A 27744-nucleotide genomic window follows, 5' to 3' on the forward strand; every position below is an offset into this window, starting at 1 on the left:
CAAGGGGCAATGCAAAGAGTGTTCCTTGCATTCTCCAAAACCTAACGATGTCTGGAATTTGCAGCATTGCTTGTTTCAGTTAGAGGTAACTGTCAATAAAGTTACTTCCTGTATAAACAAAAAAGCCTTGAAAAACAACCACATGATCTTGCATTTGTCTCTATATTTTTATCTCAATTTAAAATGTCTTTTAACAGTTCTGCAATATCAATTAGAGCTACAGGTCACAGCAACAATTAAATGAGGATGTAAGTCTAACAAATGTCAACCTACTGATGTCTTATTGCTGGTGGCGGTTATTGAAGTTCCTCCTCCTGTGCTGGTGATGACCGTCCTTCCCGCCCCTGCGTCTAAGTGAATCTTTTCCGCTGCTTCCAGATCCAGCTCATCCCCGGTGCCAGTGCTGATGCTACTGATAGTGACGCGTCGAGAGGTGCCCCCATCAGGTGATGCCGTGGACTCATCGTAGTAGGTCTCATAGTTACCATAGCCGTCGTAGCCGTCGTAAGGGCTGGTCTCCTCTCCGTAGGCATCTCCTCCACCAGTGGCAGTATCTGAAGAGCTCGGTTTAGATTGGCCAGTGCCAGAAGCTGAGCTAGTGGAGATGGACACTTGGTCAGTACCGCTTCCCACGACCTTCTCCACTGTGGTCACCACGCTGTCTCCGTCTGTCACCTAGAGGATAGAGTTGATGTTTAATTTGGTGCATTTGAAAGAATGTGACTTTCACATTCATATATGAAGTCCATTTGTGGCAGATTACCTTGACTTCTTTTGTCTCAGTATCAGGCGATGACTGATAAGGCTTGCCATCCGAGTCCTCATAGTAAGGGTATTCATAATAGTAGTTGTCCTCCTCTGTGTTCTAAAGGAGAAAGGAAAAGGAAAAAAAATGACACTGACACTGAGAGAGTGTGGCTGAGAGAGAAAGAAAAACTATCAATTATTGAAAACATGATTTTTAAATATGATCTACTGCTCTGTTGCTGCTGGGTCTTGGCTGATATATGTGCGACAGACTGGCCATCGATCAGAAGCACACAGGAATGCCTTCTACACGCGGACACCTCATGCTGTATCTCCAAGTTGCAACTTGTTACGACTGAATGACAAATTACTTTTCCACTGCTTTCCTAATGAATCCGTCACCCACCCTTAGAAAAAACAGGTACATTTTATGTTTACCTTGCGGGCATACTGACAGGCCCCAGGGCCAGGAAAAGATCAAGAGGAAGAGCTTCCTGTCCATCTTTTAACACTTCACTGACACACCTTTATTTAGCATGCATATAGTGTATTGGTATTCACTGCAGAAATGGCACGGTGCAGGGATGCAGGCTTAGGCAGGCACCACATCATTCCTGAACATTATTAACTAACTGCATAGCCTGATAACCCTGTTCTTCCCAGTCAGCACTTTCCTCTGGCAGAGTGCAGTTCTCCTGCTTAAGCCAAGAGGCTCTTTTCAGCACAGGATCCAGCCGAGATCTGATTTGAGTATTAGAGACAATTATGGATTAAGGAAAATGAACTTCCTTGAGTAAGGTCAAGCCATGAGAACACTTCTCTTGCCACTAGTAATGGGCAATGTAATGGCCTTAAGTTCACAACGCTGCACTGTGAGCTCTGAGTTAAAAGGAACATATTAGATGATAAAAACATAAATGTCTTGTCACTCACGTATTCATCTGTGTTGGGGTCCTGGTTCTGAGGCTGGTCGGGCACTGGCACTTCACAATCAGGGCTGTAGTGCTCACAGTAGTCATAGGCGGCGCGATGGTCTGCTACAATCATTAGCTGCTGGATGTCTCCCTGGAAACCACAATAAAACAGGAAGTCATGAGACTCACTGGACACAGACACAGTCATGCATGTAAATAAACAAGCAAACAATCAACACTGACGGAGACACCGGTCTCACACTCTGTGACCTGTGGAGGAAAAATGAAGAAATATAAACAAATAAAGATGAGGGAGAACATCTGTGTGCAGCAATACCACATGCAGAACAGGCAGTCCTGAAACTAGGTCAAGCCAGGGGAATCTAAGGGTGACTAAATGATGAAGAACTTTGTGCGGAGTCCAAGAGTGTCGTTTCACATCAGAGTCAAGCACCAGAGTGTGAGACAAAAAGCTTACAGCAAACAGAGCGGAGCTACAAGAGAACATGGAACAACTGACTTCATGCTGCGGACGATTACACAAACAAACACACACAACCACAGTCTCTCTTACACACACACACACACACACACACACACACACACATACACAATGTGCGTCTTTAACAAGATGAATGATTTTTGAACAGCATACCTAAGCCCTGCACCAGATCTGAATGGGACATGAGTGATTTTTGCCTTTGAGCTGATTGTGCAAAAGAAATGAATCAACTTAGCATGTGCGACATGGAGAACATGAGCAGACCTGCAGTTACAGATATCTGACGGGAGACATTTGACTTAAAGGTGTGTGTGCATACACTGAGGTGAAGAGGGTTGGAACAGCAGCAGAAGTCAGGGATTTCAAGAAAGAGAAAACTCAAGAAAGAGACAGAAGAGAGGAGATTGGTAGAAAAAGAGCAAGAGAGAACAAGAGGGAAAAAAGAAAAAGGCTCAAAAGGATCCCCAGGCTACATAGGGAGCTGGGTGTGTGTGTTTGCCACATGTTTCTCAACAGAATGCATATGGCACCAAAAGGCTGTATTGTATCTATCCAAACATGTCCTAATCACACTTCCAAATCCAGTGATGTCATTCCACATCAATCAAACACAACTTTGCTGAAACAAATATATTTTCACTGGGTATGAGAATCATGAAGCGATGCAACTATGGGAACAAACCAGCACAGAGGATGAAGTGTTTTTAATTATGTTCGATTGCCAAAAATCTGAAATCCCTCAACATGTCTTTCCAGCTTAAATTCTTCATGGATAGTTCTCTTTTCTGACAAACATAAATGGATTGCATTTGTGGTCTAACCAGTGACAGTTCACTAAGGAGCACCAATCCCCCCACTACACTCGAACATACCACACAGAACTCCGTGTCTCGGGTCCTTTAATAACCCTTGCAAAACACCCCACAAAATTATGTTTCCTGCTCCGTCCTTGGCTTATGCTATCAGTGGGGTTTATGGTGGATGCAAGAAAACAAATCCCAGTACTTCCTCTAAGGCAGAAAGACTGGAGCCATTAAACAGCTCCCTCAGCTATAAACTGAGAGCTCCCAGGAAACTTTCAAATGGCTACCACTGAGCTATTTGTCTAAAGTCAGGATCTGTAAGGCGCCTTTACTTGCTATCAGTTTGACAGTCCGTCTCTCCCTTATCCTGGCAAGACTGTGTGTCACAGCTGCACTGAAAGGGGATGATGGGAGTTCAGTGTTTGAAATGAGGTCACATTCAATAAGGAATAAGCCCTCTGTATGACAAAATAGCCCTGCCGTCTGGAGCATTGCAACTGCTTTCCTATTCACATGCCATTCTTTAGCTTTCCTTTTTCTTTTTACCCTGCTCTCTTTTCTCCATCTCCCAGAGCTGCCAAAGGAATGTCAGGGTAGATCCCGACCACAAGTGGTGTGATCCTAATTGCACCATGATAATTAATCATACACCTAAGCATTAATGAGAACATCTTCGCAGCACTGAGAGCACTGTGGGAGTATGTGTTTAATGATGTGTGACATGTAGACAGAGAAAGAAAGAGGTGTGTGTATGACCGGAGAGAAACGTGTGCTGTTATAGGGATTTTATTGAGGCTGGAAAAGCTGATGGCTGCATTCAATTGTACTACCCCTATAGTCAAAGGCATGTGAGAGGGGAAAAAAGGATGAGAAGGAGCTGGATGGGGAATGTGGACCTGAGCTAAGCTGTGCTCAGTCGCGTTGGACCATTCAGCACAAACAGTTCCAGCCATCTGAAGTTTTATTCTGTGTTTAAAGTTCTGGACTATAAAATAGAAAGCCAGGCACTGAGCACTGCATTAAACCAAATGCAGATGGATAGGCAAAGAGGAGTTAGAAACAAACATTTTAGAAACAAAACATAGATTGCGCTTAGATTAAGTCTAGAGAATGGCGAAAGAAAAAAGAAAAGCCCAAATCAATGCTGCAGAGTGAGGTATCCTCACTTTTATTCCTTGGTATAGGTTAAGCGCCAAAAAACACTGGATCCTACAATTCCCAAAATGCAATTTCCTAGCATCCCTTTATTAGACTCTCTCTGCCTGATGAATCCACCTATTAAACCTCACACCAGGTTGTAATGCAAAACTTCTGTTACAAATGTATAAATTCTGAGCCCATCTGAGACAACCCTAATGACATCGCTATGACATCATTTGGGGTTATTTTCTCCTTATTTGTTCCTCCAGTACTACAGAATACATACACATCTTATACAGGCTGAGTATGCTCCATGACTTGTATATTGACTGATATGTAAAATCTGTGCAGTGCCCCTTTCATTTTTGGCCACAATTTTAACGAAATAATTATATATACTAATAATAAAAATAGTATATACAAATATTTGAAAGTGCAAACATCTTACTTTATTTCACATTTCACAAGAATAATGGGAAACTAAAATGCAACGACTGGCAGACAAAGGTCTGTATTTGAAAAATCATCACAAAAAGATGCTTGCTTATTTCCTTTTCATCCTCCATCTTCACGAATACATTTTGTCTGCCTTGATATAAAAGGCATACAGTACACACGTTCCCATGAAAACTGTACACCTTCACAGTAAAACTATTGTCAAAGTCTTGATCCACCGTGACAACCACTAAAGCTGGTTCTGATTTCCTTTTCTTTGAGACAGAGCTGCTCTTTTCACCGCACGTCGCTCAACAGATTCTGTTGCCAAACGTTATATAAGCTGCTGTTTTACAGATGTAGGGAAGCAGTAAATATTCCTATACTGTACTCCAGCTGTATGCTAATGCCAAAATTCTCATTTAGGATTCTGGCGCTGAATGGTCAACTCAGTCCAGCAGCCCATTAATGCGTGAGATATTTTCTCCATCACTGTATATGGACCACCTCTCTATATTTTGATGTCAAGAAACTGCACTGCAAGTACTGTATGTGCGGAGTCAGGGATTCAAAATTCGATAAGCGTGATTGGTTAACCAAACACTAAAAAGGAACAGGAAATTATAGCTTAAAGTCACACCAATGGAGGCTGATACGTGACACAAACGCAGGCTGAAGTATGCCATATATAAAATGATTAATATACAGCAACACAGACACACATGCACCACCAATCCCACACCCAAACAGAGCACACCAAAGAAAAAAAAAAAACTGGAATTATACAATCACACCCAAACCCCTGGGGGAACCATAAAATACATGCAATCATCTTTGCTGTTTGAGAGGGGACAGTGACATTTTTCACTGTGGAGCATCATGTGGCACATCAGAGTGGTGCTTAAGGCAGAATTTTCAGACAATAACAGGGCTGCCGCTGTCAGCATCTCCCTGGACTCAGCTGAAATACGACTCTTCTCCTGGCCAATGGTCTCTGCATGTCGAGCTCTGGTGGATAAGCCATTGCCTTTGGCTGTGAGCAAAGGCTGTGCTGACTTCACATACTTCATGTTAAAGAAACTGTTGAAAACACTTGCATGGGCACAATAAACATGCACATGAATCCACAAGTGATAACGGACTGCAGCTTACAACGAAGAAGAACATGCTTGAAAGCTTTCAGATGCATCTATTCTTTCTGTTTTTATTGACTAAAATGTCACATCAACTTTTTGGCTCTAATCCCAGAACCTCACCCTCACACATGTATCCCTTGTGGAGGTTCTAGTTGTGTCCAGGTGGGGGCAGGAGAGTGCTCTAATGAGCATGAAGCCAAACATTTGTCTCCTGAACCTGACCCACAATCATGCAGGGTGGACCGAGTTCATTGTGTTCCCTCCCTCTTCTGAATAAAAATACGTGATGCATGGGATGGAAAGCAATACTGGTGTGGTTTCAAAATCATCACATCACAGCGGACGGCTAATAAATGGGGTCAAATGATTGCTACACAAGCGGCTAAAGCGTAACACAATGAACTGCACGCATATATTCTCCTTTCTTCTCTTTCTTTTTCTCTATACACACGCAACTTCGAGCATGAGGCGAAGGGAGGACTACAAAGACTTATTTTGATTAGAGTAAGGTCTTGGTGATGTCAGGCGACCCCCTGCTGATCAGTTTAGGGAGGCTGTGCTCAGCGTCCCATGAAATGTTCACTTTCTTGGCTTAGAGCAACATAGCATGAAATAAACAGCACAAACCAATGCTCATTATATCGTCATATCCCCGGGGACACCTGATAATGGCCCTGTTTACCTTTTTGCGCCTCACACAATGGCTTGAAGAAGAAAAACTCAGGTCAAGTTTCTCATCATTTTTGTCAGCAAATGCAAATGGGTAGGAGGGCCCCACAGACCAGGATAAGACTCTGGGAGGTCCGAGCTCTGGCTGCATTTTAAGGCCAGCTACTTTCACAGCGTATTTACATAGTCAGCCCTGAGCTTTGAGCCAGGCCTTGGGTCCCACTGCCAGCCCACACCGGCACACTGACAGTCCCAGAGCCTGGGCATACTCCAACCTGACCACAAAAACCAAACAACCCATTGCAGAGGTCAGCTCGCCGCACAGAGGCCATAAATCAGCATGGACACACACACAAAAATGCACATGGACACACAAACAAACTAGACACACATTGTCTACATAGTATATACATACATACGTGACACACATATGCCTCCGGAGAAATTCCACACTAACAAATTTACAGAATGAAACCATTACCAGACATCAAGTACATTTTAACCCACATACACTTTCCCCTCCAGACTGTAGCTCACTCCCAACGCTCAGAGCAGCTGCCAAGAGCAACAGGTCTGTCTGCCTCTTCACTTATCCACTATACAGCATCTTAACAATCCCCTCACTTCCTCGCTGCTGTCCTGTTTTTTGGATCCCATCTTCATCATTTCACCCCTCAGCCTCCCAGCCCACATCACACTCCCTTCTGTACAAGATTTAAATTCCACATCTCTAAGGACTATGAGCAGCCATATTCCCATTTCCCGTTCCTTTGGGGTAGTGGAAACCAGAGAGGCTCGCCTCCCCTCGTAGCTGTAGATTCTGAGTGTTTGCCTTGGCCATTTGCTGAAATCTACATAAAAAAGTGCTGAGGGCACACTTCAGGCCTTGCTGACACAGTAGAGGAATAACAGAGGGAATAAGGGGGCGAAAGACAAACATCTGACATGAGTTAGGGAAATTCTCTTAATTATCCATGGTGGAAACTCCATCTTCCCTGGGGCTACTGAAGTCTACATCCCATTCCTGAATTCTATAGAAGTAGTGTGCTCTGACAGTGAAGCATGACATATAGCTTGGACAAGATAATGCAGACACACGTGACTACAGCAATGTCCGTGTAGAGAGTCCGTTTATGGATTATTACACAGTGATCTACGCACAGTAAATTCTCTACTTAAATCCGTAATAGTCCTAATTATCTGTGATGACTAATGCTTCAAAAACGTATGTGCCCAGATACATCTGGATTACTGGATGACAAAATCAAGCTGGGGAAGATTGCATTTCACACATGGAGTCAGAATGCCTCTCAAATAAATCTCAGATGGATCTCTTCGCCACTGAGTTGATTTTATCTCTGGGAAAACTTCGATTTGACAGAAAAACAATGCAGCAAAATGCACTCAGTTGCTTGCAATGAATCCTACTTTCGTGAAGGTTGTTCTGTTCTGTTCTGTTCTGTTTTTGTCCGAGACGTTTTTTGTTCACTCCATTTGCATAAATGACAGCAGGCTGAATAACAGAAACCCCTCTAATAGACCTACATACCTAATAAACCTGCAACTGAGTGTAAGATGACTGAGATGGATTCTTGGTACCTAGCTTCAGGTACATACTTCCAAACCTTTTTCCGTAATGTTTTCTGTATGTAAATCAACCATGTTTGAGTGGTTTTAAGGGTCTGACGATGCTGTCAAGGACTAGTTTGTGGTCACGCCTCTGAATAGGGCTTCAGTGATCCAATCTCGATACATCCTCAACAATGTGCAGCTTCATTCAGAAGGCCACTTAACACCGCTTTTCAGAGTTCTCCACTTGAGATCAGATGTACTGCAATAAGATACAAATTAGTGTTCAAATATCAAAAAGACCCAAGCAGGGTTTCAAATTGCCAGGTCTCCTATAAGGGGGGTGCATGAGAGAAGCCATTATCCATCCATTCACCATCCAAGGTAGACCTGTAACTGCTTTTTGACACCTATAAAAATCAAAGTCCAGGTGCATTTGTAAAGTGTTGAACTATGGAGCCACTGATTCAAACACTTTACAAGAGCTACTGAGTGTAGCTAATAATAAATAATAAAAACAGAAGCCCAGTCAAGGCCTGGCAACATCAGTCAACCCAGTTTTACTACTACCTTAGAAAATGGGCCAAAGTGGGCTTAAATCGGATTCTGAATTTGGAAAATCTACTGTAAATATGGAAAGCGTTGTCAACTTCTCTGCATATGGCCTCTTTGTTGTAAATCAGGAGCACCTCTACAAGTGAATACATCTTTGCCTTAGATGACTGAAACATGTGAAATTGTAAATAAGGGGGTGCTGAGCGAAGGAAAATCCTGAGGTAAAGATGAGGAAACAGGATGTGTAAAACTCATCATGCCATCACAATATTAAAGCTCTTAACGAGCATCAAGCTCATGTGCCGCATGTTTTTACTACTTTTTCCTGGCTCTGGTTGCACTATGGGAGCCCCACAACTCACTTTATCCCAGCCCTATTAAAGGCCTCCCAACCCTTTGCACTGCTCCTCTTCATATTGCCTATGACTCCCCTGACTCATTCCATTTTTAATCCTTTATTTCAATATATCTTAACCTCAAATCCTCTTCTTCACAGGCCCATCACGCTTTCTTACCTATCCTCTCGAACTTATCACCCCCCCACCCACACACATGCACATACACCCCCACCTCTCTGCCCTTGTTCAGACGATCAGCCAGAGACAGCCTATCAGCAGATACCAAGGAAACCTCTGGATGATGTCATGTGGTATGGTTGCTGTTCCAAGACTGACATCAGTGGGGAGAGAGCTCCTCATTCTTTCCAGAGTATGACCCAAAAGTTTTGGCTCCACTGCCCAAACCTACCGCTCCAGCTTCCCCACTCCCCCACACTCTCTCAATTTTGAACATCTTGTTTTCTTGACACCAAAACCTCGTTCTGATCTGCTCTCTAATATGACAAATGCACGTCTTTCTGTGACAAAAACAGCACTGTATGATCACACACATTCATACCGCACAGGGATGCTTTAGCTTTGCTTTGTCTGCAACAATGGAGGCCAGACAAGAACTGCTGTGTTTGCACGGCTCCACCTCGGCTACTTCGACTCACTTGAGGTCCCCTGCCGATTACTTCTGAGTGAGGCCAAGTGGTCCATCTGTCCTGTTTGTCTTGTTCAAACCACCATTTATTCCACTGAACGCTGCATAGAACCAAGGGATAGGCATTAAATTATCTCTGGTTTTTCTTGGCACCGCTCACTGGGAAACAACTGTGAACACGGAAATCAGGGGACACATTCTGCAGATGGACTATGTCATGCAGGCCCTACCTTCTGAACAACAGAGATTAAAATACACACAAGCTCTCCACATCCATAACCCTACCGTCATGAAGAAAAACAATACCACTAAAAGTCATCAGCTGGACTTTGCTAAAGATACTTGCTCTTAATGGCTGATTTTACCATGTACATTACAGTCATTATGAAGGAGTAATTACTATTTCATTTCAAACCGATGAGCACTGATTACCAGGTAAAATACCTGTCTTCTTATATAATCATCACCTTAATTGCCTTCATAGTCTTTGCTGGCACACGCTACAGCACTCTTATGCTACTAAGCTACTAAGAAAAAAAAATAACATTATGGTACTTATAGAGGGTAGACACTCTCTCTGTGACCACAATAACCATGTCAGAAACCAAACCACAAACCACCTCAGCATACATAAGTACTACTTGCTTCCTGAGGGCTGTATGTACAGAAAAGGCAGAAACTCATCTAAAGAACACTGCAGGCAAAAGAAACCATTCACTGTAATTAGGTGTGATAAATCAGATTACCCGTTCCTCTTCGACTCTGTATTTAAATATGTGTTTAAACTTTAAACTTTTTAATCCTTCACAACAGTGATTGTCTCTTTTTTTAATGGAAAATTCTGTCTTAACAGTCTTCCCTATAATGCATGGAAATCTACTGTGACTCTAAATGAAAACTTCTGAGGAATCAAATCAATGCTGTCAAAAACAGCTCTCTCAAACTGACAGCGCAAAAGTGCTTTTGCTCTTTCAGGTTCTTTCCGCTTTGACATGCTTCTAAAGTGACTGACTAGAAATTGCAGGAGTCAACTGAATTAATTGGCCTGCCGGTGAAATCAAATACGTTTTTTTGTGTTTTCATGCTCAACACCTCTTGGTGGTAACTGACTCTGGCAAAAGTCAACACAGGATCAGACTAAACTACAGAGGAGAGAAGGGAGTAAGAGGAGGAAAGGAGCGCAGCCTGAGCATAATTTGGAAACTATGTGGCATATTTTCCATTTTCTGCACGCACTGGAGCCTGTCCTGTCTCCCAACTGGCAGACACACAGCAGGAGGGCTTTTAACATCTCTCACAAAATCTCTGTCTGTTCCCACGGTAACCATCGGACTGTTACTGTGACTCTGATAGCTGGGTAAGATTTAAATTGTTCCTGTATCACCTAATCTAATGATGAGTATGCTACGGGCAATAATAAAATTACAGCAGAATTACAACTGTAGTGCATGAATGTAGTCATCGTGTTGGCAACTGGAGGAATTTACTAGTGGCCCATTAGGGGAAATAATAGCTGCAACACACATACTCGAACATACACTAAAAACAGCTGTATTTATGCCTTATTAAGTAGTTCAAGTCCACAACTTCACAAGAAACTAGAAATAACATAATCCATGTAATATAAAACAGTGTTGTATTCCCCTACACCACATCTAACACTCTTATGGAAAAATAAATCTATACACACCCAGTACAGTTCATACTATATGTCCTTCTTGAAATATATATAATCTGGCTTTGGTTGTGAGGTTATGATGAATGGTTTTGAATGAGTGCAAGTGCAGTTTTAGTTTTATATCCCATCATATATCTATCTCCCCTATGGCTTGGCAGACTAACTTTAGTGATTGTCGGTGGGGGACGTGATGTCATATTTCATTCTTTTTGTCTGTTCTCACTGAGCAGCAGTGAGGTTAAAGGTCATCTGGCTCAGCATCAGTCACATCAGTCAGCCTCTGTTACTAATTATTATTGAGGGCCTCAGCCTCACAGACTAATCCCCCTTTAAACAAGCACAACTCTGACGAGACAAAGACAACACTATTCCTTGTGCCTTGTGCCTCACTGTGTGTGTTTGTGTGTGTGTGTGTGTGTGTGTGTCTGTTTTAGGCACTATCCTAACTAATTCTGATTTTTCACATTAGGTGAAAGCAAAGTGTATTTTATGTTGTGATGCATATCATGTACCTTTGGGTATAATAAACCCCAACAGGCTTCCTGTCACTAGTCAGATTATCATTAATCTTTCATCTCCAGCCATAACGAGTTTATGCACATAAAAAGAGTAGGAAGGAAGAAGTAGAGCCCTTATTCTAATTATGAAAACCTGTCACCGCTTGTTAAAAACCTGTGTAAACAAAACTGTTGCAGCAAATTCAGAATGCAGACATGAAACCACAAACAGAAATATCACAGTTTGACTTAAGTTCTAACTGCTTAGTAGTCACAATGAGGCAAAACTTCAGAACAGCAACAGCAGATGTGACACAGTTGGAAACAGAACAGCATTCAGGCACATTATGTTTTCGTGTGGAAGATGCGGAATATATGACACCTTAAATTAAATTTGATTTGCGACTGTGTGCATGTGCATGGGTGGGTGGCAGAGGTTGAAGGATTAGATGCTGGGGGCTCCAAAAGCTGAATCCACACATTTATAGAGGATGTGGCCGTTACCAAAGTCCCCATCAGTGCACCATGACACACAGAATGGGAATTGGGGATGGCCATCATTTACACCACAGCCACATGTGTTTGTACTGCAATCTTTTATCTCATTTGCTAAAGGACTTTAAATCAAAATAAAGTTGGCCTGGTGACTGGTGGTGTGCAGACTTGATGAGAACAGCCTTGAAAATAGAATATAATGAGAGATGCAAAATTGTGTCAGTTGTCCAACCTATAATCACCTCAATCAATTCACAGAGTCACAAACGTACCAAATGGACACAGTTGAGTAGAAAACTTGTGTGCATCTAGTAAAAATGACACTGAGCAAACCTAAATGGTCCACTAGTTGAATACATTATAGAATAACACAATTTAAAACATGTAGATTGCCTACCTCAAAGACTTCTTCATCAAGTATTCTAGTTCCAAACACTACAATTCCCTTGGTATCGATGATGGGGCTGGGGCTTCGGAGCAGCTTCTGGGTGGTCTTCTTTTTACAGTCCAGAATGAGGGTGATGGTCTGTCTGTGCACACTGATGGCCACTCGATGCCATCTGAAAGGGGAGGTGAAGTTAATTCACACACGTACTGGGTTACATGCTGCCCACTTACACACTAGTAACACACTGCTAAGAGCCCCTTTTGTGTTAGCCCTCTTGTTCAAATTCAAATATATGCCGTTCTGTTTTCTGGAGTGAAACAGAATCTCATTTTACTCTTTCTTAAATCCCATTTTTTGGTGATACAAACAGAAGTCTGTCCGCAGGCAGAAGACCCACATTTCAGGACACTGGAATCCACATTAAGTGTCACAGATTAAATGTTGACTATCACAAATGAACACTGGCCACTGTTCCGTTGCAAAAGGTACACCTGGCCCAGGTGCTGCTTAACAAACTAAACCGCCATCAAAGCCTACATCCACCTGGACTTTAATTAGAGGGGAAGATGCATAAACAAAAAGCAGAGTCTGATAGTGGTTTACATAAATGTATCATACAATTTTGGTGAGAGAGACTGATGGATGTTCATCGAGCAAACAACGAGTGCACCTACTTTCCGTCAGCTAGGTTGACCCCTCTGAACAGGGGGTAGTCCTCTGGGCTGGGTTTGCCTGTGTGGTCCTCGTACAGGAAGACAGGAGAGCGGCCCACTTCCAGTCCGAGCTGCTGGATGCCCTGTTCATTGTACACAGACAACAGGAAGGACTGGCTGCCCTTCTTCGGCTTCACTGTAGCCAAGATGGAAAAGTCCTCCGGGAACACATCACCTGGCAGGACGGACGGTGGGTTGGACAGAGAGAGAAAAGTTTTGGAGAGTTATAAGTAGTAGTAACCATTCATCATCATAAGAGGAATGAAAGACTGTGTTTGTGTTCAGGATGTTGTAATCTTATTATTATTTTAGGATACTGTCCTCTTTTGTGTCAAGAGGGAATATAAAAGTTATTATTGCTGCTTCTAGTGGAGAGAAATGTTACAAAAACAGAAAAAGACAGTTTAGATTGGAAGAATTAGGGAGATGAGCCGAAAGGAAACATCAGCGATTTGTGGATTGCCCAAAATGTAACAGGATAGGATTAATCTGAAAGGGGTGGCTAGCAGACTAGAGGCCGGTCAGAGGAAAAAACAAAAGTAAGAAGGAGAAGTGCAAAGTGGAGCGTTTCCAGCGCAACACAGGATGAGAAGCTTAATGACAAAAGCATATGATCCTGGGAGACTTTGTCGAACTATCCTTCAAACCCCTCCTCTCCGCTCCTCTCCTCTCCCACAGCTGATCGATCTAACAGACGCTGAAACGCTCCAGCAGAGGGTTGGAAATGGAGAAATAGGAGTAAAAAAAAATTTCTGGGGAAAGAGTTAAAGACACATAAGTGTGGAAATGGAAATACCAATCATAATTTGGTATTCAAACACATAAAAGGTGTAGAAACAGACATAAAAAAAACGTGTTTGCTTCCATCTGCTTGGTTCCACTGTGCAGTCTCAAGTATTTCCTCCATTTTGCTGAAGTGTGAGGCACATCTGTCAGACACATTCCCCTTAGTGGGGTGTTCTCAGGACCCCAGAAAGAGGGCAGCCTTTCCAACCATCTAAGGAGACTGTTGCTTGCTAATGCAGAGGTCGGACTAAACTTGAGGCAAACAGAGATTTTTGATCTATTAGTTTTGGAAAAAAACTGAGCAAATCTGACTATATTGAAACCAGTACTGTTATGAGAAACCAGCTATCTGGATTATGTTTTAACTTAAGCAATGAAACCACTTGGATTCCAGTAGCAGATCCTCGCTGTTCAGTATGCGCAGAGCAGAGATTTCCAGACGACCGGAAAAGAGAGGCAGGGTTTGTGGCTGCAGTGGTTTTGTAGCACCTCATGCAGCCATCAAACCCCCTCACTCTGCCATTCCATTTTCAGAATAATAGGAGACAGGCTGGAAAATGCTAAATTGGAGTGACTAGGGTTTAAATAGCCAATCAGAAGCTGCGGATAAAAAGACGCCTCAGTGGGAATGTCGCGTGGAAACCTGAGGTTGGGGAGAGATAGTGGAAAAGGAAAGAAGAAAAGAGAATATAAGAGAAGCACTAGGACCAGATTTTCCACCATCATGCATTCACTTAAGTCTTTATTCTCTACTCTTTAATTTTTACATTGTCTTTCACCTAGTCAGCATCTGACTCAGTGTCTGTTTGCCTTCCTGCCTTTTTCTATGATTCCTTCATTAATGCCAGGCATCAAATCACATCATGCGGAGAGCACATGCCTTGGCAGTGTGCTCCTTCAGGAATTCAGCTTGGCATCATATGAGAAACATTGCTTTAATTGACAGATGCTTCGACAGGATGGTGTAAAGCAGGCGGCAGGAGAGAGAAAGAGAGAACATAAGAAAGAAAGAGAAGAGACAGACAACCCTTCAAAAACCTTGTATGGAGGAGTTTGGTGACAGATGAATAAAAGGCTGTAGAGGGCAGAATATTATGGAAAAAAAAAGCAACGTGGGAAAGAAAAGAAAAGAAACCAGATTAAGGAGAGTTTGTTGCTGTATCCTGTTGCTTGAGCCGTGTCTGTCGCAGTCACAATGACTCAGCGCTGGCTCAGGACAGGCTGTTTGTGTGCAGGTCAAGGGTCAGCTAAGGGGTAAAAGGGACACCAGAAGAAGAGGGAGTGTGGGGGATTAAAGAAAAAGAGAATGACTAATTTTCAAATTCAAGGTACTCTTTCTGAAGGGCCAAATTAAACTGTCCCTGAATAGAACTGAAGTAGCATTTACACAGCAAGAATCCTCATTTGCGGATTCATGTTTATGCAGTGTGTCCCATCCTCCCTGCCATCACTGCAAGGACTGAGATGTCCTCAGAGAACTTTCATCATATCGCTGAGAAGAGGAGGGTGAAAGAAGGACGTTAACAAAAATAGAGGAAAAATATTCCTCCTTCCTCCTCACTCTCTCCTCAGGACATAGAAAAGTGTGTCTGTGTGTGTGTGTGTGTGTGGTGGGGGGGCATTCAGAAAAGCTCGGGTTTCCCTGGAATGTGTCTTTCAAACTGCTACTTCAGGCCTCGAGATGAGAGATACCTCATTGCTCACTTAGTGTGTGTATGTGTGGACAATGTGGGAATGGAAAGGCTATGGTGCCAGAAGTCCTGGGAGTTTACACTGGCAGCACCACCATCAAGTGACTAAAAACGTCTAGGAGACTCAAAGACGAACCCAGACATCTCAACCAGCCAATCAGGCACAACCCAACAATTTCCTCCAGATTAAATAACCAATTAAAGTCACTTTTTATTTTGATGGTGGGAGAACTGCAGCATTAGAGTTGATGAAGAGAGGTCTTATTTACAAGTAAAAAGAGACAGACAGTGGTTTGCCCGCTGTCTCCAATTTCACCCTGTTGGCATTTGACATCTACACCTCAATTATTCATCATCTACAAAGAATTGCAGAATCACTAAGACTACCTCAAAAGTCAGGAGTTATGCCAGCACTTTGACTGACCCTCTCTACCATCTGTCAGTGTGCATACAAGCAGGTAAATGGGGTAGAAAGTCTTGTGTCCTGTAATTGGTCATTCAGTCATCACCGTGTCCAAATCCCTCCTTCTGTATGAGACAAGCAGCATTCCAGTGGGATTGCACATTGCTGCCGAGACAACAAGTGTACCTGTCTGTTGGCGTGCGAAATAAAAAAAGGGAGAAACGTGGACAAAGAAAGAGCAAAAGAGAGGAAGATAAGACGTGTATGATCCAGAATGTACATGCTCAAATGCTGAGGTAGGACTCAGGACACAAATGTGCCAAGTTCAAGGCCCGAATAAGATCATGCGACTAAAGCTCTGTGGTTTAAGAACAGGGAGAGATACATATGCCTTTTTGTTATGTGCAACTTATTCTATATGATCCACCTCTGATTACTCCTGCGTCTGGTCATGTCCTCACCTTGCATTGCCTGGAGGCAATGGGATATGATTCAATAGTGATAAGTGCAGACTCCACTTATAATATAACATTATACATCAGGAGCAAACTACTGGAACTATTATCTCATCTGTGTCAGCTATAATAACAAAAGGGTTTTTTCCAAGGATATCGGCAAAATGTGCATGCATCTACTTGCTAAGTTGCATGTAGAATCACATAATTCATCATTTTGTTAATGTTTGTTATGTGTTTTGTAATAAAATATTTTGAGGTGCTGTTCATATACACAATCCTAATGGGTTAGTAATAAACCACAAATAGAGGCAGGTTTTTTAAAAATATAGTTATAAGATACTACGCATGTGGGAAATACCTAAGATAACAGTCAACACTGCCCAAGGCTTTATGAAGTTAATAGAATATGTCACTCTTGAGCCATGTTAAACAACAACAGCACCATTTTTGCTTTTACATCTTGTGATCTTAGCTTGTCGCAGCAGAGGGCCCTCACTGGACGGCCAGTGCCAACAGCAGTCCAGACCGCAAGTACGAACGCCAAGTGACAGCTCACCTCATTCAGAGACTACGTAAGAGCCACTGCATCATTCGGTCTTTGCTGTATGTGCTAATGGTGGTAAACAACACAGACTGGGGTAAAGAATGTGATGAGCTGCAGTCAGAGATATATGGCGATTTGAATTTGTATATACTGCATGCACCCAGAGGTTCTATTTATTTCTCATAGATTCATCCGGGTACATAAAGGGTTACTAGACGACGTCAGACTATGGAGACATGGGAAGTGTGAGGTATAAAAGTTAAATAGGGCAGACGGCTTCATTGCCCCGTTTCTTCACTTCTCATTCACATAATAAAGGTAAGAAAGGACTTCTGTTCAGTGCCTCAGTAGTTTCAAATGAATCATCCCTTCCACATGTTTGCCTAATGATTGCATGTCTGCACTTGCTCTTTTCCAACACATCATCACAGACTGTCTGTGGTTATGGGGTCACAGGCCAGCATGCTCTGAATCACAGCTACTGTGGTTTTGTATTGCCAACATTACAGTCATAACAAAGCAAGCATGTTTGCATGCTTTTGTTTTCTATATGTGGCGTTGTTTTACCTTTAAGTGGTTGGATGCTGTGTTGATAATTTAGGCAAATTGTACCTCCAGGCTTCTGGCCAAAGTCATAACTCAGTTGCAAACTTGCTTAAAGGGAAAAAAGAGATGGATAAAATGATCTCACAAGTTTAGCTGCCTTCTGGAATATATTAGCTGTACATTCTCTTAATGTCAAGGCGAGAGAGGGACCACATCACAGACGCTACTAGATTTTAAGGCCTTCAAGCCACAGACAGCTAGTTATTCTGTTTGCACCTTAAGACTATGTGGTGCCTGTTCTGAACTCCTCCAAGTCGGTTTGTTTTATGCGGACTGTTATTTTGGATGATCCAGAGTAGCATGTGTATAATTATAGCATGTGTATCTAAACAGAGACTCATATGGGCTCTGCTGTCATAGAGCTTCAAAGTGAACAGTATTTGTTTGATTGGAGAGCATGATAGGGCATGCAGGCCATAGGAGCCCTGTGGCTCTACTTTAAGCCCCAAAGAAGAGCCATGACATGGATCAAAGGTCCACTAAGGCCAATTCAACGTCTCAGAGGACCATGAATGGGGCTGTCATCCTATCTAAGCTTTGTGGGAGCTTTGCTCACAGGAAGGGTTATTATTTCTCCCTCTTTTCTGCATTTAAACCACATGACTGCTCTTTTTTGGGGGGCTTTTTATATCCTAAGCTGCAGAAAAAAACAATCACAATCATTTCATAAACTGGTTGTCTGGTCACAGAATTATGGTTTTGAAAGGCTGTTTCTGTAAGTATACAGAAAAGGGAGCCTAGCATGTCTCACCAGACAGAGTTTAGCTGAAACACAAAGGGAGAAAACACTACGACGCAGCAGCAGTCTAGGAGAAATGATAGAGGGAAAAACTATGGCGCTTGAGGGAAAATAAAGAGAGGGAAGGAGGGAGAAAAGCGAGGAAAGATTGCCGGAGAGGGAGGAGAGAGAGGAAAGTACTACTCCAGCGCACCATAGAGCAGTAACCCAAAGCCACGTCAGCACAATAGAACAAGGCAAAAGTGGAACCCCAGACTTCCCTCCCCTCTACCACCCCTATTTTCACTGCTTTTCCATCGTGTGGCTCCTCCTACAACATCAAATATTACAGGGCTGGATTTCTCATGCATCTGGTGTGTGTTTTCAAGAGGGGGAAATTTGCATGCATTATCTTTATTTATCCCTAGATTTTATTTAACATTTGAATGAATAAGCAGTGTCCAGATGTGCTAGACATCTCTCATTTCTCTACACGTACAATACTCACAGCAGAAGCTGCAGACATGCAGTATTTGTTTTAGTAAGGGGTAAACAAGTTTACAGGGGATGTAAGAAGAAACAGCAGGCATACCCTGTCTAGAATCTCATAAACCAAAGATAGAGTTGACATAAATAATCAAGTTACAGGAGACAGTAAAACTGCTACCTTGAGGGGAAGGAAAGGAACAGGCCAGGTGGGAGCAAATACAAATTGCTTTCCAGCACATTTAAATGTTATAATCCCAGTTTACAATGATGTGGGGTGAAAGGTCATAAAGCTGACCAGATGGCAAGACTGTGCAGCAAAGACAACTTGTAAGATGAGTTAGGATGAGTTAAGATGAGATCTTGGAAAAGGCACAACATCAGTGAGTGCAGCGTGAAAAGAAAAACTAGTTTGTTTGATGTAAGAGATACATTTGTATTTGGTATTCGCTCTTTGAGGGTAGAGAGATACTGTGTGTGTTGAGTCAGATACTCACCTGGATACAGCTGTTTGGTGGGGGCGCTAAGCTGGGCGTCTTTGGATACTCTGTAAGCCACATCGGGTCCTTGTGTTGATCGCCTATGTGAGCAGAAACCCGTTGTTCTTGTAACACCCTCCGGTAAATTGGGAAAATCTAAAATCTTCAAGAGGTCTGCTGGTTCCACTAAAGAGAGGAAAAAGAGAAACATGAAGAAAAAAGAATGTTAGATTCATTTAAAAATGGGTTGCAATAACACTTAGACTGTCTAGACATTTGTCAAAACTCCATAGAACACACGCATGCTAAATTTACAGCCCATATATCATATTGTTTGTACAAACCCATAAATAGGTACAACCTTTTAAAAGAAACAGAATTTATGTATATCAATAAGCCTTGATTATGGCTTATTTTTTGACCATTGCCTCTATTTTCTGTCTTTTGCTGACTCAGAAGCTCTAGTTACTCAGCAGGAGATCTCACTGTTGTGGTTCAGAGAAGATTTCTGTTATCCATTTAGGCGCTAAACAGAGATGTGCCCATTTATAGATCACCATGATCATGGGTTACAGCAGCAAAACCCATCCTTCCATCCATTTCCCTGCAATGCTAAATCTACCGCTGCCTCCCTTTGGCCACAACCGTGCAATTAGCACACTTTCAGGCCGGTCGTCCCGGCTGTAACCAGGCCACCACAGAAGTACACTGGGTCAGAACAATGTGACATGGGGTTTGACCCTAGACCGCACCCTCACATGCCAAAACCACCCAGGACAAACAGCTGTTCCTGCAGCCAGATGTACACACAACAAACTAGACAATGACAGCCATTAGCCTCCAGTCATGTCCCAGCAAAGATCTGGACAGAAAAGGACACTGGGTCATGTCTATAGGGACCTTATACTTGCATAAGGACAGGGGCTGTCAGGGTGTTTTAAGGGAGGGCAAACACTAAAGTGAGGAAGCAAACGAAACAGAACAGAAGGATTTGATTGCACAGGAGTTTAAGAAATAACACAAAGAGAAAAGCGAGCAAGCTGTGGATGCATATTTGAATGTGGACAGCCAAAAGCAACCCACACACAGGTACAGCAGTCCTAGTGTCAGGCTACAAAGACCACACACACTGTTCAGGAAAAAAATAAAAAACTTTCAATAGCCCCATCCATCTAAGAGTAAAAGGGATGCTGGGAAAGGTGGAAAGGGGAATGGGCAGAGCAGGATTGTTTGTGCATTCTCTGTTACCCTGCAACAACTTTCAGCTGGTTGTCATTACACATGACTCACAGGCAGATCAATTTAAAAAAAAAACTCGACATTCTTAAACAGTGGTCTCCATTTAACTACACTTTGGCTGCACGTGTTCGTCCGCAGCTGTACAGTGATTGTGACAAAAAAGCTTTCCTCCTCATCAGCTGAACTCTGATTGCACGTTGCCTACATTATCTTACGATCAATGAGACAAAGAACCAACTAAAGAAAGCTTAATCAGAGTATTCAAGACCAAGAGTTAGTCAAAAGTTCTTGGATTTAAAAACCATCTGCCTGACAACAAATACAAATCGCAATCACAAAAACATCAGTTGATGTTGAGTTGACAAATGAAATAAGACTAACAGTTTATACCTGTTTATACCAACAAATATACACACAAAAGTCTGTGCAGACCATTTTGAGGAGAATGAGGGATTCAAGTCAGATAAATGTGGTGCTCAATGATTTCCTAATCCGGATGTTCTCATCATCTCAAATCTCACTCTTTCTATCTCTCTCCAAAGCTACCCTGTTCTTCCTCTCTTGGTGGGAGTCCAGTCAGGGAGTTAGTCCAATTCGCAACGCTGTAATTGTATTTCTACACATGCGAATATGTAGAGGGGAACGTTGCTTTGGGGGGCATATTAGGCAGACACACGTGGATCTGTAATAGCAGCTCATCTGAGAGAAATATATAAATCCTAGAACCACACCCATCTGTTTCAAAACCCACCTCGGCCAACATTTACACGTCAAAAAGATAACTACGTTCATATTCCTGGAAGTGCATACCACGAAAGACTGAGCCTCTAAGTAGGTGAAGGGTCTAAACAAAAAGACAGCTTTGTCTGTCATCAGCTCATAATGAAGAGACAGACAGAACCTCACCCACCAGCCAGAAGATGTCTATCATTCACCCTGATGACAGAGCTTCATTTAATGAGCTCGTCTCTGAGCGCTCTGCCACAGTGTAATAATATGTCACAATGTGATGGGAAATGTAGTTCTTTTACAAATGCTCTGATGGATCAGTCAGCTGTGTTTGACATCGTTATCACTTATTGGTCCAGAGGTGGGACTGATAATATGATATTAAAAATGTGATGCACATGATGCTAATCTGTTACATTGGTTGCTGAGCAACTGAGGCGCTTAGGGGCCAGAATGCCTACAATAAACGTCTGAAAAGTTGAGTAAAGGTGTCAGCATGATGTCAGAAGATACAGCATTAAAGCACAGGGACACAGGGAAGCAAGATGATTACATTACAGCATCTACATTTTAGCACAATTTGTAAATCTATTCAATCAAATATGGCAACAAAACATAAACTGTTATTATCTGTCAGATTAAAAAATAAAGAATAAACACCTTTACTAGACTAGACTTTTTATTTCATTTTTTTATTGTGGCTCCTGTTTATAATTTGGTCAAGTTGGCTGATGCTAGCTGAGAGACAGAAAACAATCTTTACATGTTAGAACAATATAACCATGCATTTTCAACAATGGCTGTCTAACTCTTTATAAGATTATACAGGGCATTGTTCGTATAAAAATAACTCGAACTATACCACTATACCTTTGCACTCTAGAATTTTGCATCTATCAGACAAACTTTATTGTCAAAAACTGATTTTAGATTGAATTCAAAATCAGCTTTAGTGAGACAGACCGAGCTACTGTTTCTTCACTAACACATGAACTGGTGCATGAAGCATTTTCATTTAATACCGCTTTTTAACAAGGACCATGGTTTACCAAGCAAAGCTCACTTTGCACTTTTCTCAGACAGCCACTAATGTTCTCTGTAAAATCCACAACAGTCTGCTTTGACACTACAGTAATTCCTTCGAACCTGCCAACAACCAAGAGCACATTATCCCTAGGGAGGTAAATCAATCGATCACTGACGGTTGCATAGAAGAAGTCCAAACAAGGGATGGAAATAACCTAAGTGTCCTACGGTTAAACACAGCGACCACTGTCTGAATGATGGGATTTACATGTCAGATTAAACCTGAGCTACAGTTTTAGGATCTGTGGAACAGTCGATGATGTTCGTATAAAGTTAGTCTGTGATTCTCAGACTGTTACAACCAGCCAGCCGTAGCCTCCCTTTTCCTCCTCCTCTTGATTCATCTTCATGTAGCCTCTTCCTACCACAAACAAGTCTCCCCACTTCCTTAAATGGACACAACCTTGCACATGCCCTGCTGCTAGAGACTGGTGGTGACAGGTACAAACACTTCATATTTTTACCTCAGATTTTCAATATATGAGTGTATTTCCCTCCCTGTAATACTCATATAGGTATCAGAGTACTCAAGATCACCCTGTCAATACATTTGCTATCATTTCAGTGTCTTTGTGCTGAGAAAGACGGTCTTGCTTTTAACACAAACAGATAAACATCAGCAGTGGCTGATGCAGAGCTATCTCCATTTATCAGATCTTTCCAACAAACCACAGCCATTTTATTAGTTTCCATATGACAAAAACACACAAGCAATGATTCAAAGAAGTTCCTTTAGGCAACAGCAGCCTACACAGTGCGCCATAACAATATGGCTGTCACAATAACAATAACAACATCATAACAACAGCCAACTCAGCACCACAGGGAAAGAAGCAAAAGGGGGTGGAAGTCTGTGGGGAGCATCCAGTCGATGCTAACCGTGTCACGACCCCTGCTGTTGCTTTTGCTAATCCACACTGACACAAAGTAATCCCATGGAGATCAGCAGCTTTTTGGAAAGGAAACAATTGTCATCAGGATGCCCCCCACACCCATTTCCATACCTGTTAACCACTCTTTCCTTCCATCAATCAGTGCATTATATTATCAAACTGTTCCACTTTCTCTTTTCCATTTTCAAACTTCCTTTTTCCTCCTGCAACATCTTTTGTATTCTTTTTTTAACCAGGGTTTTAGATTCCCTGATGGCTCTAAAAGCAACCACAGGGCCTCTGCTGGGTCACCTGGAGGTGAGCCAGGTGGTGGGGGCCAATTAGCAGCTTACAGGAAAAGAGGAGGACGGTGAAAGGATAGCATAATATATCTCTGTCCAAACACCAATAACAACATAATAGACTTATCGAAAAACCCATCCGAGAAACAGCAAATGTCTTTTCCAATAAAGCGATGCCACAAAAGATCAAAAAAGTCTGTGAGAAAAGCCAGTCAGACAAGCACAGACACTGTTACAAACACAAACATTATCAGCTCTACTTCCTTCACTCCCTTTCGTCAGACATATTCTTACACACCTTCATTCATGAATTTCTGTCACCGGCAGTCGACCTTCCAGCGGAAGCTGTCCTGACCACATCCTAAGCCGCAGGTATGGGTCTCAGTCCCACCTTGTTAAGCTGAGATGTTTACCCACTTAGCGTGGCAGATCCCTCGAGAGGCCAACACCTCTGGCACTAGATGCTAAAAATACTTCTCCCTCTGAGCACAGCCCCTCACATCCAAGAGGCAGGTCCTCCGTACATACACAGGAACTGTTTACATGACACGGTCTTGTGTACATTTGCTGTTTGCCAGTCTGCTGACCCTCTTCTGCTGCTTTCATGCAAAGGAGCATGGCACATAAAAAGCAGTACTATAAATACAGGGCATCCTTTAAGCCTTAGTACTCTTCGGAAGCTTTTTTTTCATGTGTAAATAAAAACAGCTTCTTTCCTTTGCTTCTCGTGTTATCCATTCACCGCCTCGGTCAACACACTGGGGCACTATTCCAGATTTATTTAACACTCCTGTGGTCAGCCACAGGGCCTCTGCTGTCCACAGGTAAATGCATTTACAATATAATCACAGGACCAAGGACATAACATGTTAAAGGAGGTTTGAAATACTGTTTCCCACATTCCCATACATTCCCACAGGATTAATGTATATGTAGAATTAGTTGATGAAAACTAAAAAACTTGGCTTCCTCAAACTTAACACAGCTCAAACGTCTTGCCCTCATGTCCAAGTCTGAAAGATAAACTCATAAATGGATGGGACCTTTTTTTACTCGCACAGTAAGTGGAAACTTGTACAAATTATTAAGCAGAGTGCTGTATCTTTGATGAGATGTGCTAAAAGAGGAGCGCTCAACTGTGTTTTCCGTCTTTTATGGGTTTGTTTGTCAGACATGGGCTGGATGAGGTTGCAGCACAGTAAAAGATAAAGTGTGAATAATTTTTAAAATGTGTGGTGAAACTTACTATATTACAACCGACTGTGACATAGAAAAGTGGGTATGATGTGGTTTTGCAAATATCTTCCCCTCCAACCTCACTACACTTTCTTTTTACCTTTTTTCTCTCTTTTTCTGAACAGTAGCTTGAGTGCCAGATTCATAATCCTGCTCTCGGCTCAGTGCCAACACTGTGGTGGATCCCATTCCCCTAACCTATCCATCAATCCTCAATTTCCACAAATGCACACACACACACACACATATACATATACACACACACACGTTCTGGAACAACACTTAGTGACTTCAGACGGCACCATTTCATTTGACAGGAGGAGGGGTGCCGGACCAGTGAATTAGGACTTTTTCATGGGGGGGGATTAACATTCTTCCCTCTTTCCCTGCCCCCTATCCTCCTCCTCCAGCCCTTCTTGAAGTGAGGCCTGACTCTCCAGGCACATGCTTGACCTGGCGCTGAGGACAAGGAGTAATTAGCAACCATAAAGAGGACCCTGCCTCTCTTGGAAACCAGCACAGCCGAAAACAAGAATGCCCAATGAGAGACTTCCCCCTCCTAGAGCGCATCACAGACATGGAGGGTATAAGAGTTTTTTTTTTTTATTTCACCTGATTCTGTTATAAAACCTTAACTGAAGCCAACTGTGAATACAGCAGGTTACAATTAAGGCCCTGACTTTAATTACTTAAAGAGAGACTATGAAACGTTTAGAAAAAGTAAGACATTCTTCCTCTCATAAATTAAAAGTGCAGTTCCTAAGCAATAAAACACTGCTTAGTTCAATATATTCAGGGGGTTTTCAGCCACAGATTTACTTGGTCTAACATAACCAGTACCTCATGCTGAGTAAAGCTAGCCAATATTTGCAAACTACAGATAGATAGTACAGTGTAACTGACTTTTCTTTATTTCTACTACTGTTACACAAAAAGCATCATTAACCCATATTTGCCATTTTTGGCCACAGTAGGTTTTGCTCATTTCTGAAACTGTTAGGCTGAGATGGTAAGCCACCTACATACTGACACAAGGGCTAATCAATACTGACACTCATTCAATATATGGTCTCAATGTGTGAATTACATTTTGTCTCACACATCTCCTGCAAATACTAAAGCATCAAGATATCAAAAAAAAAATATGATAACAAAAAACCTAAAGACATACTCCCATCAACATTGACCTTAAGTTGTTGCTTCTGGTCTTCATGTGACCAGACCTGGGAATCATACAGCATTACACTTGCTAGAGTGAACGCATTACATACACTGCATGGACATCCTGCTGGATGCTGGACACATGCTACTGCAGACATTCAACGCACAAGTAAACTAATGCCAGCACCAACCTGAAGGGGATGTCAGTTAACAAGATGGCAAGCAATCACACACGCCTCTGCACCTTAGGTCAGTTGAACCTACCAAACCACTGTCTTCGCAATCACTGCTCCTGTGTTGAGTTGCAATTAATATTAAATAAAACCTCAAATTAAGGTTCAAGTTGCACCAACATGTACAACATACAGTATACATACATAAAAGCATAGCTAGAATGGCGTAAATGTGAATGTGCTATAATAAAATCATATTGTATCAATAATTTATTAATGATAAATTAATTTAATTGTATAAATATACCACCGAATAAAACAGAAATGATCTCAGGACTCTTTTTATAGAGCAAGTCTAGACCTTACTCCTTATAAAATTATTTACAGAAACCCAACAATTCCCAACATGAGTAAGCACTTGGCAACAGTGGCAAGGAAAAACTTGAGGATACCTCGAGCAGACCCCAGCTCTAGGTGGGAAGCCAACAATAGTAGTAATAATTACAACTATAGCAGAATTATAACAGCAATAACAATAATGATAATAATATTATCCATGCAGAACCACGACTGCAGGCACAACCACATTCTCTGCATAACCACACAAATTGAGAATAAATCGAAAAAAATTTTAAAAAATTCTAATGCAAACGAGCTCACTAAGAACATGATTCAAGATGGTGAGGAGATTCTTCCTCTTAAAAATGAACTTATAAGACAAAACACACTCATTCTCAGCTCAGTACACACATAGGTTTTGCTGCTACAGCCTTCCTTGGTATGGCACAACCAGTAGTTTACGGTGGCTAACGTTGGCTAATGTTAGCAAACTTTAGATAGATATTGCTGTGCAACTGACAGTAATGAGGCCTTACATTTACAACTTTTCTATTACCACCTGTGGCCACAATGGATGCAGTTCAACAAAAGTTACAACTTTAATGCTTTAGTATTAGCATTAGCAATAGCAATCATCATGTTGTCAGCTGCTTTGTTTTGAACAAAGATGAAGTATGAATGCCAGCCAGGTGAAAGTAGGCCACTAAAACAGGGTGGTTTTTTTAGGTGACAAGTCTCAAAGGCAACTGAGGACAGTGTTCACATTGGCTTGAGCCAAATGAAATCTGCAAATGACCTCTAATGCCAGCATCAGTTAAGTTTCATTTCATCAGCCAGCTTTAATCCAGAATTTTCAGGACACTGACCCAGTGACCTGGGCTGAGAGCTGCACGTGAAAGCAGCAGCGGGGAGGAAGAGGCAGAGAGGAAATGAGAAGCGTGAGATCTTTTTGTTTATACACCTAATGTCTTCATTCCCCTGGCCATGATCAACTCATCATGAGACAGGCTACTCAAAGATTAACCTCTGCCTCTAATAACGCCAAACAAGGTGGGTTTTGAACACAAGTAATGACAAGCAGGTCTGACAGAAACACATGCATAGACCCAGACCCAGAATCTGCAGACACAGTCTTGCATATTCACCCCAGACATAGTGTCACACACACAAAAACGCAAGCACAAAGACCTGAAAGATGATCCAGAGAATAT

At 42.1% G+C, this 27744-nt stretch overlaps 1 protein-coding gene across 2 annotated transcripts in view; it reads right to left on the reverse strand.

Annotated features, from left to right (window-relative positions):
- col5a1 (procollagen, type V, alpha 1) overlaps positions 1 to 27744 on the reverse strand; it is a 73049-nt gene that overhangs the window by 36402 nt on the left and 8903 nt on the right. For both annotated transcript variants that reach the window (XM_035667733.1, XM_035667735.1), the window contains exons 2-7: positions 19415 to 19582; positions 13187 to 13400; positions 12522 to 12684; positions 1681 to 1812; positions 764 to 865; positions 274 to 675 (exon numbers count right to left, since the gene is read on the reverse strand). In XM_035667733.1, the coding sequence (XP_035523626.1) occupies positions 274 to 675; positions 764 to 865; positions 1681 to 1812; positions 12522 to 12684; positions 13187 to 13400; positions 19415 to 19582 (1181 nt within the window). The remainder of the gene's footprint in view (positions 1 to 273; positions 676 to 763; positions 866 to 1680; positions 1813 to 12521; positions 12685 to 13186; positions 13401 to 19414; positions 19583 to 27744) is intronic.

The sequence above is a fragment of the Morone saxatilis genome, unplaced genomic scaffold (assembly GCF_004916995.1).
Source record: "Morone saxatilis isolate NCDOM2014 unplaced genomic scaffold, NCSU_SB_2.0 Contig21, whole genome shotgun sequence".
In the NCBI taxonomy this organism is placed as follows: domain Eukaryota; kingdom Metazoa; phylum Chordata; class Actinopteri; family Moronidae; genus Morone; species Morone saxatilis.